At 54.2% G+C, this 13,262-nt stretch overlaps 1 protein-coding gene across 1 annotated transcript; it reads left to right on the top strand.

Annotated features, from left to right (window-relative positions):
• Nucleotides 1-7,435: 7,435 nt before the first annotated feature.
• INSM1 (INSM transcriptional repressor 1) lies at nt 7,436-9,112 on the top strand. The gene has a single exon (XM_027620638.2). It carries the CDS (start codon nt 7,562-7,564, stop codon nt 9,110-9,112), a length of 1,551 nt encoding a protein of 516 aa, XP_027476439.2. The 5' UTR covers nt 7,436-7,561.
• The last annotated feature ends 4,150 nt before the right edge of the window (nt 9,113-13,262 follow it).

Raw genomic sequence — 13,262 nt, 5'->3', positions numbered from 1 at the left:
CAGTGCGGAATAATCCATTTCAGCAATAAAATGGGATGCACTGTGTAAGACTTGTTTTTACGTTGGGTGTGATTCTGATAGATTTCCTGAAATGCTCTGCCGCCAATTTTCTCAGTTCTTCACCTGTTTACCCAGTAATACTCCTGGGTGAGAAAAAAGAAAACCATGTGCCCAGTATGGAAAATCGGTGAAACAGACGATGAGGAATTACCCTGTAATCCAACATCATAAGAACTGTTTACGTGAACTTTGAAAATGAGGCAGCTGTTATCACAATTTCTGTATTGTAACGTTGTAGGTTATAAGAACAAAAACTCGAAGATCACACAGGCTCACATGCAGGTTATAGATGAGAAAATAGTAGTGGGAAATCAATGTAGTTCTTTCCTTTGACCCTTCACACTGTTGCTTTGCAGCATGAAGAGATGGGGGAGAGGAGAGCCGGGGAGAAGCCGGGGCCTCTGGTACATGTCACCTGTAATGTGGCTCAGAAACCCTCTTTCTTATAAATAAGCAAATTTAGTGCTCACTAGAAAACATATGGATGCAGGAACAACAATAGTTTTCGTTTATTTGGATCTCTTTTAATAGATAGAGTGACAATTCACAACTGAATTTTTGATCAGCATGGCTTAAAATTGTTTTCATGGATGCAATTCCAGTTTTTCAATTCCAGGTTTGTTTGTTTTTTGTTGTTGTTGTTGTTTTTGCATTTATGTTAACATTCAGCCAAAGTCGGCACAATGACAAGGGTCACCCAGCTATAAGGATGGAAAATCATAGTTGGTGTTACAGAATTATATGCCCCTTATCAAAAAGAAAATTGTTCCAGAACACTAGGTTTGGTTTTTCTGAGGCAGGCAAAAGCAAGCAATACAGTCCACTAATTCCTTCACATGTATGTTTTACACAAATGTGCATGGGTCATTTAGAGGGAGGCCCAGCTTAGGCCACATGCTACAAACTGTGTAACTTGGAGAACAATCCCTACTGGTTGGCTCTTCAAACTGCAAACCAACACACGTGGAACCATATTTCAGGGCTGGTGAATAAGGCAGCTTGAGGATCTATCCCCCAACCCCTTAGCCCCTTTCCCCTGAGAGGTCCTGGGTCAAATTCATCAGCAAAAGCAGCGAGTTTCTGTGTCAGGCCCTGGGACCCTTGGGTGGAGATTAACAGAACCACCTCAAAGGATCAACAGTTAGGATTTCTGCGATCAAGTATTACCATTAAAAGCCTTCTAGTCACATAAATGTGACCCCACATGACAATGCCGACCTTAAAACTGAATCATGCATTCATGTGATAGTAAGTTTTTCTTTGCTGCTTTTTAAAAGTAGGCTGGGATTTGAAAAATGTGCAGAATGGGTTTTAGTCTACAACATGTCTGATGGGGTCATTCTCATTGTCATCCCATATTCACTAAGTGAGTAATTTCCCGGGTCTGGACAGGAACTTCAGCATCTCTGTGTGGACTTCAGCATTTTACCACCCAGGGACAATTTTTCTAAGAGTAAGAGAAGAACCCAAGGGTCATTGATTTGGGCTTGACATTGGCTGTGTTAAGGGCTTCGAGAGAATATTTACTCCTCGCTGATGATAAAGCCTGGCCAAAGAAAGGGCTTCAGAGAGAACAATATTTGGACTTCTCTGTGCGTGCTCAGGCATAGATTCTGTAGAGACAGATGAATGCATGAAGTCCCTGCATATTTCAGCATTTGCTGTTGAGCTGGGGACATCTTGGGCTCGAAGGCTGATCTTGGAATTCTATAGTTTTGAACAAGGCACAGTGACAAGAAACCACCAAAGTTAATTTCCCCAAGTTTTGTTCCCGCCAATTCCATGCACCTGACTATATGCTTCACAGAGGCCTCTAATGCTGGTATGTGGGTGTGCGGTAAGAGTATACCCACCCCCTTTCCCAAAATGGCTCTTGTGTGACACCCAAATATCACAGGAAGGCCAAAGAAAAATAAAAGATGAGCTGACAGAGGAAAGGGAGCCCTGCATGGAGGAGAAACTGTAAAGCCAGCCAGTCAATATTTACCCTTAGAAGAAGTGTGTGTGTGTGTGTGTGTGTGTGTGTGTGTGAGAGAGAGAGAGAGAGAGAGAGAGAGAGGAGAGAGAGAGGGAGGGAGAGAGAGAGTGCACCCCACACCGGGTGAGGGAGCGCTAGCCAAGAAGCAGGGAGAGGGGCTTGAAAGTGGCCGCTTGTGAGGAGCTGTTGATTGTTTTCTGGTTGAGAGAAGAGGTGATGATAAGGCTGGGATGCGGCGAGCGCCGGCCGGGGCAGCGAGCCGGCAGCTGTATGCTAATGCTCACAGAAACCAAGCCTCCGCATTCCCCATTAAAGCCGGCGGCCAGGAGGCCACACATCACTGAACAAATAGGCTCTCTCTAGACAAATAAAATAACACACGTTGGCCTGCGGGGAGGGGGGAGAGCCAGAGGGGGAGAAGGGTGGGGGGAGAGGGAGGGAGGGGGGAGAGGGGAAGGGAAAAGAGATGGGGAGAGGAGAGCTGGGGAGGAGAGGGAGGACCGGCCGTCGGAGGGGAGAGGAGAGAGAGGGCGAGAGAGAAGTGGGGGAGCCGCAGGGAGAGAACCAGAGAGAAAAAAGGAGAGTCTAAGGGAGAGAGAGTTGAGGGTGGCGAGACAGAGAGCGGGACCTGGGGTGTTGGGGGCGAGAGTCAGGATGTGAGAGACAGGAGGGAGGCGTGGGGAAAGAGGCAAGGGGAGTAGGAGGAGGAAAGGAGGGACGGGAGTGGGACAGAGGAGGAGGGAGGCCAGAGCTAGGAGTCGCAGGGAGCGAGAGGCGGGTAGGAGAGGGATAGCGGGCGCGGGGAATGAACACTTACACCCAAACCCCAAACCAGCCACAGGAAAGGGGACGCTGAGGCCAAGGCGAAGTGCGCGCCCCTTCTGGCCCGCAGGGGCCTGGCCACCTCTTGGTTCCCCCTGGGGCAGGCGACGAGGAGGAGCATCGCAGTCCCGTGGCCTTTCCCGTCAGTTTTTGCCGGGGGTGGTGTCGCTGCCTTTTCTGAGACGGCGGCGCGCGGGCAGTGGGGCCGCCGCTTCACAGGTGCAAGCAGTTCCCTCGTGCGCCCCCACGTTCAATGCCATCCCGGTCCGCTCAGTGCCGTTCCAGCTCTAACTGGCATATTTCTCTGCTTACGGCTTTTCCACATTTTCTGGCTTGGCCAATACCACCCTTCCCGTCGCGGGGCCCGGGAGCCTCTGGCCCCCCTCCCCTCCCACAGGGTCCCACCCGAGGCAAAAACAAACAGCCCCGAGGGCACTTCACGGAGGGTGCGGTGGCCCCGACGGCACACTCGGGAGGATAAAAGAGGCGGCCAACCACCCCGTCGGCCCCCGGCCGAATAATGGGTGCGCAGCAGATTGCCGGGGGCACTCGAAACTCGAGGGGAGGGAAATACTTGAGCGCGGTCCCTCCCCGCGCCCTGCGGAAGGCGCAGCCTCGCGGATTCTCCCTTGTTCGCTCTCTTTCATGCACTCTTCTTTTGTGTGGAATTATTTAAACGAGAGATCCATGGCAGCTTTATGCTAATGTGCCGAACAAAGGCAACGGCCCGCGGGCGGGGGCCCGGAAGGTGCCTGGAGGCCGGACCGGGCCGGGCGGGGCGGCGGGCGGGCGGGCTGCGCGTGTCTCTCGCGTGCCCCTGGGACTGACACAACAACCCCTCATTCCTGCAAACACAAAGCCTCTCCCCGGCTCGGGCCCCGCGCTCGCCCCGCGCGCTGGGGCGCGGGCCCCTCCGGGACCTGACGGCGGGTTCGGCGGCGGTAACGCCTGGCTCAGGCCGGGTCGAGGCTGGTGAGCAGGGAGGGCCTGGGGTGGGGCTTCTGTGAGTCCCGGAGAGGGGTCCCCAGCAGAATGGGACTCGGGGTGTTGGCGGGGGAGCGCTGTCAACCCCCTCTCGCCCCTCCCAGTGTCTCTAAACGCGCAATGCGGTAGGATTGCGGACCCTCCAGTCTCCGCCTCTCGGGAGCTCAGTGGCCGCCTGGACAACTCGACACCCCACCAGGCAATTCCTAGGCCGAAATCCCCCGCTTTGGCGCCTATACCCAAGCTTCGCGCTTTCAAGAAACTCCCCGGGGCTAGACTCTTGAGCTGGGGCTCACAGTGAACCCCGGCGCGCTCCCCGACGGCTACCTGAGACACCAGTATCCAAAAAAAAAAAAAAAAAAAAAAATTTTTTTTTTTTTTTAAGCGCCTGCGGCGGTCAAAGGAAGAAGCCGCAGCGGGGTCTGCAAGGACCAGAAGCAATGAGACTGCCGAATGTTTCCAAAGCGCTGCCACAGGAAGGGGAGGAGTCGCCCGAGGCCTGGGAAGGACACTTCGGGGACCTGCCTTGGATCCCTATGCTCGCCGACTCCGGTGAAGCTCCTCTGGAGGGAGGCAAAGCATGCTCAGGGTTTCCCCGACCCAACTCCACGCGGAGCCCACTCGGAATCTCAGTGCGTAAAGGCCGGCCGCCGGGGCACAGCGTGATGGCGCTTTGCCCTTCCCAGAAGAAGACAAATGTTTCGACCCGAAGTCCCCATAGGAATGGGGGACTGCAGGCGCGCAGATTTTGAGAAATGAGATCACTCAGAAGACAACGGAAACTTACGAGCAGGTGCAAGGCTGTACCTACTTGGAGATTGCTGGTGTGTGCGTGCGCCCTCAAGTCTAATTCTTCCCCAGTCCTGAGACATGGAATTAGTTTCTAATACTAGCACCTTTCAAGGTTCTATTTATTTTGACCGTACTCGTCTGAAAACAGATTTCGCTTTCCCTGACAAGACTAAAAACCACAAACTAAGCCAAAGGTCCACTGAATCTCAGTATCTCAATAGTGTTCAATAGATTCTCTGGGCTTAATACAGAACCCGTTTGAATTCGCTGCATTCAGGAAGGATTTTGCTTTGTTTTTTTTGTTTTTTTTTTTTTGCCCCCCTTTTACAATTATGGGTGTTGTTATTTTTAAAGGATTCACAAGGTGACTAACTCGCTGTTATCTGTTGAATGAAAGCAGTGTTACACATGCAAGACCAAATACCCGGCAGTCAGTTGAGGACGGCGGGCCTCGCCCCCGCCCTATTATTCCACAATCCAGATGGGATTCGTGATTAGAAAATAAAATTGGCCAAAGCTGTCCCGGAATCCCTCTCCTACTTCTAATTTCATCAGCAGTATTAATCAGCGTTCAAAAGAGCAAAGGAAATAACATCAGTTACTTTTAGATTGAAACATATTTATGAATATTAGATAAACTCATTTTAGAATTTCTAACTTTTTTGAGGACTAGCATTCACCGCAGTTAGCATTTTTAAAACGAGGGTGGGAGCTTTCAAAATATATTCCATTATATGTATTCTTCTCTTTCTAGTCTGAGTTAAAAAAAAATCACAAACATAAAATCATCAAACATCTTTCCTTTTGATTAACCAACTTGATTAACCCTTTGATTAACTAAGCCTAACAATTGTCCCCATTACAACTTATCACTCATGTGCATTCTAAAAAAAAAAAAAAAAAGTCTGCTTAATTTCCCCGCCAGGGTATTTTCAGAGGGAAAATCCAAAAAACAATTAAATACCTTTAGTGGTATTAAGCATAAGCAAAACTCAGCATGATCTATATAGGAGCACAGAGCTTTCCAGAAAAAATGTCCGTTTCCTTCTCGCTCAATAAAGTGAGTGACATTTTCCTCACAACATAATGACATTTTCTGCAGCTTTGATTTGTTCCCTAGTGATGGGTGATCAGGCCCACTATGCACTCTTGGGGTTCTGCCCCGGTGCCCCGGAGATTCTGCCTTTTGTGTTTCCTTGGGGTTGGGCTGGTTAGAGGATGAAGGCAAAGGGCCCGATCTGGGTCCAAACGGGTCTGCCGGGGTGGTGGGTACAGGGTTGTGAGTGTGTGGATCTTCGCTGTTGTCTTTTCCTGGTGGCAAAGGGGGAGGCAGCTTGTCCTCTCCGAGGCCGCAGCCTGCCTCTGAGGACAGATTGCCCCCACCTCCCCCCGGCCGGCAGCACGCGTCTCTTTTGCGTCCAGATTGGCCGCGACCGGCGCTCAATAGCGGGAGGTTAATTTCCTTCACAAAGGTGAAGGGGGCACGGCTCCGGGGGGGCCCCCGCGCCCAGACAGGCGGCCCCTTTATTCCGCTGCGCCTTGATTGGAGCCCTTGATTTAGCATCTGATGTCAGCCGGCAGACAAAATGCCCGCTCCGAATGAAAATGCATGAGGCGGCGCAAGGAGAGCGGAAACCAACTTCAGCCAGGCGCACGCGGCCGACCGCGCGTTTCGGCCTTTGGCCAACTCCTTCCGAATGAGCCCAGCCCCGCGCCTCGCGGAGGCTGAGTGGCCTGGGCCGGGCTCCTCTAAGGATGCCAATCCTTGAGCCTCGGAGAACTTTAAAAAAAAAAGGAAGAAAGAAAAGAAAAAAGAAAGTTCAGAAATTCATGTTCCTTTTGGAACCCAGCCTAACTTGCCCCCCCCGCGCCCCGCCCCTGGGCTGCGTCTGCTAGCGATTAAAGAAGTGCGGTGCCAACTGTTTCTTAAAACTCGAGATAAAATCTTCCAGACGCACGCGGGCGCACGAAGGCCGCGAACGCAAACATCGCCCCCGGCTGCAGCCAGAAGGCCAGATCCTCTACCCAAGTTTGGAACCCCAGGGTCCCATTTTCGCTTGGGTCCTGGGTCCCGTGGCCCACCCGGCCGAGGCTCTCGGCCGCTCGGGCTTTGCCGCTATTTTCGATTTTTGATTATTTCCCAAACACCAGGCGGAGTCCCTGCGCCTCCCCCGACCCCTCTCCCGCCCCAGCAGCCGCACTCAGATCTCCCCGGCGCCTGCTGCTGCCCACCGCCGCCCCTACCCAATCAGCGCGCACAACTTCCCCCTCCGCTCCGGCTCGCGGATTGAACCCTCCTGACATATTTGGGACCATTCTTCTCCTTTGTTGCTATTTTGCTCGCGACCCGCGGGTAATCCCCGCGCGGGAGGGGGGCGTGCATTGTCGTGCTGATGGACGGGCCCATTTGGCGGCTCCGCGCCCCCCGGAGGAGAGACACAAAGCCCAGGCACGTGCGCCTCCCCATAGAGGAGCAGCAGACCGTGAAGGGAGGCGGGGCCGGGCGTGTGCCTGGGCCGGGCGGGGCGGCGGCGCCGGGCGGGGCGGCAGCGGGGCGCGCGCGGGGGCCCTGCGCCCTCAGGTACATCTGCCGCACCTACCGGGCGACCCCCGAGTCCCGGCCCCCTTTTTGCCGCCCCGTCGCCCTCCCACCCGACCAGGCGGAGGAGCTGCGGGCGCGCTGATTGGCTCCGGGGGAAGCGGGAGGCGAGAACAATGGCCCCCTCCCCCAGTTAAAAGGGAGCGGCTCCCGGGCCCGGGGACAGGGACGCGCGTGCAGGGCGCAGAGCCGGGCCGAGCCGCCGCCGGCGCCACGCGAGTCCCGCAGCCGCCGCGCCCGGGCCATGGGCCGGGGGCACTGAGGGCCGCCAGGGCCGAGCGCGGAGGTGGGACCGAGCCAGTGCCTTGCCCTCGCGCCGCGCCAACATGCCCCGCGGCTTCCTGGTGAAGCGCAGCAAGAAGTCCACGCCCGTGTCCTACCGGGTCCGCGGCGGCGAGGACGGCGACCGCGCGCTGCTGCTCTCGCCTGGCTGCGGGGGCGCCCGCGCCTCGCCCCCGGCGCCGAGCTCCGGGCCGGGACCGCTGCCGCCGCCCGCCGAGCGCGCCCATGCGGCGCTCGCTGCCGCGCTCGCCTGCGCGCCCGGACCGCCGCCACCCCCGCCGGGCCCGCGGGCCGCGCACTTCGGCAACCCCGAGGCCGCGCACCCGGCGCCGCTCTACAGCCCCACGCGGCCCGTGAGCCGCGAGCACGAGAAGCACAAGTACTTCGAGCGCAGCTTCAACCTCGGGTCGCCGGTCTCGGCCGAGTCCTTCCCCACGCCCGCCGCTCTGCTCGGAGGCGGCGGCGGCGGCGGCGGCGGCGGCGGCGCGAACGGCACCGGCGGCGGCGGCACCTGCGGCGGCGACCCAATGCTCTTCGCGCCCGCGGAGCTCAAGATGGGCACGGCGTTCTCCGCGGGCGCCGAGGCGGCCCGCGGCCCAGGGCCCGGCCCCCCGCTGCCCCCCGCCGCCTCCCTGCGGCCCCCGGGCAAGCGGCCCGCGCCCCCCGCCGCCGCCGCCGCCGCCGCCGAGCCGCCCGCCAAGGTAGCCAAGGCCCCGGGCGCCAAGAAGCCCAAAGCCATCCGCAAGCTGCACTTCGAGGACGAGGTGACCACGTCGCCTGTGCTGGGGCTCAAGATCAAGGAGGGCCCGGTGGAGGCGCCGCGGGGCCGGGCGGGGGGCGCGGCGCGGCCGCTGGGCGAGTTCATCTGCCAGCTCTGCAAGGAGGAGTACGCCGACCCGTTCGCGCTGGCGCAGCACAAGTGCTCGCGCATTGTGCGCGTGGAGTACCGCTGCCCCGAGTGCGCCAAGGTCTTCAGCTGCCCCGCCAACCTGGCCTCGCACCGCCGCTGGCACAAACCGCGGCCTGCGCCTGCCGCCGCCCGCGCGTCCGAGCCTGAAACCGCTGCCAGGGCTGAGGCGCGGGAGGCGACAGGCGGCGGCAGCGACCGCGACACGCCGAGCCCCGGCGGCGTGTCCGAGTCGGGCTCCGAGGACGGGCTCTACGAGTGCCACCACTGCGCCAAGAAGTTCCGCCGCCAGGCCTATCTGCGCAAGCACCTGCTGGCGCACCACCAGGCGCTGCAGGCCAAGGGCGCGCCGCCCGCGCCTCCGGCTGAGGACCTACTGGCCTTGTACCCTGGGCCCGACGAGAAGGCGCCCCAGGAGGCGGCCGGCGACGGCGAGGCGGCCGGCGTGCTGGGCCTGAGCGCGTCCGCCGAGTGCCACCTGTGCCCGGTGTGCGGGGAGACGTTCCCCAGCAAGGGCGCCCAGGAGCGCCACCTGCGCCTGCTGCACGCCGCCCAGGTGTTCCCCTGCAAGTACTGCCCAGCCACCTTCTACAGCTCGCCTGGTCTCACGCGGCACATCAACAAGTGCCACCCGTCCGAGAACAGACAGGTGATCCTCCTGCAGGTGCCCGTGCGTCCGGCCTGCTAGAGCGCGCCCTCCGCCCCGCCCCGAACTGTGCCTTCACTTGGAGACCCACGAGGAGAGCGCGCCCTGCGCGCCCTGAACCCGCGTCCGCGCCGGGGGCGCCCGCCCCCGGTGAAAGTGTTGTCTCCGCTTCTCTCGGTGTGGCGTGACGGTAACCCCGATCCTCTCGTTGTGACTCCTTTTGGACCCCCCCACCCCCTTTTGCGTTGTGTCCCCTTTCCCTCCTTGGCGCAACAGGAGCCAATCTCTTTCTGTACAAGAGAGAAAAGCTGTACGCGTTTGTCTCGTGGTTGGAAGCTTCCCCCTTGGAGCGGAGAGCTGTTTTTCTTGCTAGTATTCGCTGTGTTCATGGTCTAGAAATGCGGTTTGCTCTCGCCTACCAATCTCTGCTCTCCATGTATGTAGCGTACGGGTTGTTTTGGGTGAATCTTGAGGAATAAATGCCTTTATATTTCACAGGCTGTAAATTGAACTTCCCACACGATTAGCTTTATTATGGCTTGTGAACTGCTGGAGTCTGGCTTTACCTTTTTGTATGTGAACAAATCAAATTGCTTAAAAAAGAGTTTTCTTTAGTATAGCCACAAATGCCTTGAACTGTTGTCTGTTTGGGATTGTTTTTGGGGGGAGGGAAGGGAATTTTCAGAAAATGCTGTAGAAACTGCCTCAATACTTCACGTAAGACTCTTTGGTTTTATCATCTTCGTTGAGGTAGGACTATATGAGTTTTCTTTAAATGTATATGTTGATTTATGAGTAATTGTTATTTATTCTTTATTTATTTATATTAATTATGAAGATTATGATATTATTTGATTGCAGATCTTTTTTTTTTTTTGGTACACTTCCTCCCCCACCCCTTGCCACTCTTGACATTTCACTGTGCATTTTAGAAGAGAGCCTTTTTCTAAAGGAATCTGTTAAAAGTTTTAACTTTTATACCTGAATGAATTACAGACAACCTACCATTTTATTCTGCTTGGAGGGCCCCTGGAGCCCTCGTACAACCGACAGCTCTTACTTTTAAATGCAATCTCTTTTCTACATACATTATTTTCTTAATTGTTAGCTATTTATAGAAAGCTTCAATAGAACTGTTTCAACTGTATAACTATTTACTATTCAAATAAAAATATTTTCAAAGTCAAAGTAAGATGGATTTATTTCTGCATCATGCGGCTTCCATAAGGATTTAAAATGATTTCTTAAATGTCTGGTTTTTATTAAAGAAAAAAAAAATCCCACCACCCTCACTAGGATCATGGGTTTTCTAGCCGAGCCTGAACCTCTGGGGTCTGCCCTTCTGACCCTTCAAGGGTGTCACCTCAAAAAAAGTCAACAGGAGGGAGGAGAGGGCAAGTCAGGGACCCTCAGAAATGCACTGGAAGGTGGGGTTAGAATGAAAGCTGTGGAGACTTTTTCAGGGAAATCTACGTAAGTGCCCACAAGAATCTATCCTTTTGACCAAGGGATGTAGAGATACCATTTTAACTTAGCAGATCCTTCATGTCCCGACAATTTGGGACTCAGTGTAATAGTAATTCCTCACATAAATAAGGTGGGTAGTTTTGGGCTCTTAAGTACCAACTAGAAAAAAAGGAGAAATGATGTCATGGTCAGATTTCCAAAGTAAAGAAAACAAACCAGATCACATGTGGATACAACAGAAGTTAAACAACTGGGTTTGGGGTAAGGGCTCAAAAACAATTTTTCAATCAGGTGAGCAATCTGCTTTTGGGGGGAAAAAATGGAACACCATCTGTTTGGGGGTATTAAATTTAATAACAGGTCATTACAATGTTTTCCATTATGTGTCAGCTCTTTGAAGAACAATTCTGACGCTCACCAGTTAATATTTCAAGTTGTTTTCCTCTCTTTGAAACACTCCATTTCGGAGCTGTGCTCAACATCACAAGTGTGCATTTCCTTTTGTGGTGTGTTTTGCTACTTTTTTCCTGAGGCCCTCAGAAATCGAAGGCTTGTCCATCAAAACGATTTCAGAAATCTGCCCAGGAAAGGGTAGCCTGTTTGAAGGGTGTAGACAGGATGAGGGTGGGAAGGGCAGTCCATGAGAAACTTGGAAGGAAGAATTGGGAGAGATCATTTCTCAGATTCTGAGCCTAAAGTGTGGTGCGGGGAGAGGGTTTAATAAAAGGCTCAGCTGTCAGGAACACTGAATATTCCTCTCTTTGAGGGCCTGGCAACAGACTCAGAATGATAATGGAGAAGCCACCACAGGTGAGTTGGTTCAGGGACAGATTGCATGTTGCCCTTTATTGCTGCTGACTGACTGTGTATATTAGCAGTTGGGAGAAACACTGGAGGACAAAATCTCAGTGCCTGCACAATTTGAAAGCACAGGGACAAAACAGTATTTATAACATCCCGGGAACTTTGAATGAAACAAAATAAAACTCAAATTTGCAGGTTGTTGGCTGTCCTGTCTGAGCAACACTCACAGGAGAGTTTTTAAATGTCCTCTCTGAATCACACCGTACATTAAACGATCCCTCATACTGAGGGATGTTCAGTGTATGTTCTATGCCAATAGAAAGTTTCCTGGGAGGCCCAATGGTTGGCCGCACACGACAAGTGAGGCCTGTCTGCAGTAATGGTAGCTTGTCATCTGTGTTTGGCTCCACTGATTTTCTTGTCCATAATCATAAAGCATAAATTCTAACATCCACCTTCATGAGGGCAAAGAAAATTTGGTTGTTCACCAATGTGCTCTTTCATCCCCCTCGGGAATATATTTCTGTGGACCAAATGTGTCTTTTCTAAAATAGAAAGTAGAATTTCATTTGTGTGAGATGTTCAGTGAAATTGTATAGAAAATTGAACCCATTGAAGTTGACTAAATGGTGTCCAAGAAAGAGACAAGGTTTGTGTATTTCAAAGCTATGTACTAAGAGGGGTCAACAGAAAGGAAATCAGATTCTCTCTCTCTCTCTCTCTTTTTCATCCCTCCCTGGATAATAAGTTCACAAGCGTCCCTGATATAGAATACAAAGTGGAAATGTGCTCACCTTCTTTATAAATATGCAAAGGATGCCGAGGACATCCTATGTGTCTGAGGTTGCTCCATGCTTGGACAAGCTTCCCTGGAACCCACAAACAGCCATGCCCACTGCAGCAAGGGATTGGTGTGTGTGTGGGGGGGAGGTGGTGGTTAGGAAAAGGGACAAGACCAAAGAGGGAGGAGCTCAAAGAGGGGGCCAAATAAAGGAAAGGATTTTATTTTTGCCGGTGGTCTACACACGTTTTCTATTCCCACACAAAGCTGGTGTCATAAAAGCAAAAGGCTGCTCCGGGTTCCCTGGTTCTGAAGTGAGCCTGCAGCTTTGCCCCTTTCTCCAGAGTTGATAACGTCCTCTGGATTCACGTTTCCCTGGAAACCTGGAGAAGTCAGGGCTCCTCCAGGCCTCAGAGCAGGAACCCTGGATGAACCCGCCCACCTGGGCCACCTACTCAAAGGCCTCCACTGTGGAGACCTGGTGCTCCTTCTGTGTAGCACCTCTGACCAGGCGCTCCCCCTGCCTTCAGAGGGTCCCAGGGCCTGCTGCTGGGTTCAGTCAGGGAGTCCCCAGGTTGCACGGGGGCTCCAGGGTAACTTGGGAGCCCCAGAAGCCAGGCCAGAGGCTCCACAGCTGCCCATGATGACCCATCAGAGAGCAGAGTCGAAGCCTGGAGCCAGGCAGGACCACAGCTGGGCGCTGGCACACATGTGGTGCCCCGTAGGGACCAGGGCGCACAAGTTTGGGCACGGCAATGCTAGTCTACGGGTGGGTGCTGCCAGATGCTGTTGACCGTGAGGGCGCCCTGTCTCCCCTTGGCCTCCAGAGCTCTGCTGTAGGATCCTGGGTGGAACAGCCGCCTCCCCCCAGCAGCTACCCCCCTGTCTCCATCCCCTGGACTTTATTCCACAGCCATCCACAAAGTCTTCGAACAAAACAAAGCAGAAGCGTCTTTCCACAGTCCAAGTGAACAGGTAAGGTAACATCATAGTGTTCTTCACCCACCAAATGTCTTGTGAACAGAGAAAGGGTCTAAAATGTGGCTCAGGCAAGCGCCTTGACTCTGCTGGTCCCTCGGCTTTCTGCCGGCCTCTGGCTCCTCATCTGTAAACCAGAGAGACTGGGGCTCTGCGAGGTCC

Source organism: Zalophus californianus, chromosome 8 (genome assembly GCF_009762305.2).
Source record: "Zalophus californianus isolate mZalCal1 chromosome 8, mZalCal1.pri.v2, whole genome shotgun sequence".
NCBI lineage: Eukaryota > Metazoa > Chordata > Mammalia > Carnivora > Otariidae > Zalophus > Zalophus californianus.
The sequence above is the reverse complement of the archived record's forward strand: the minus strand, read 5'-3'. Positions and strand labels throughout refer to the sequence as shown.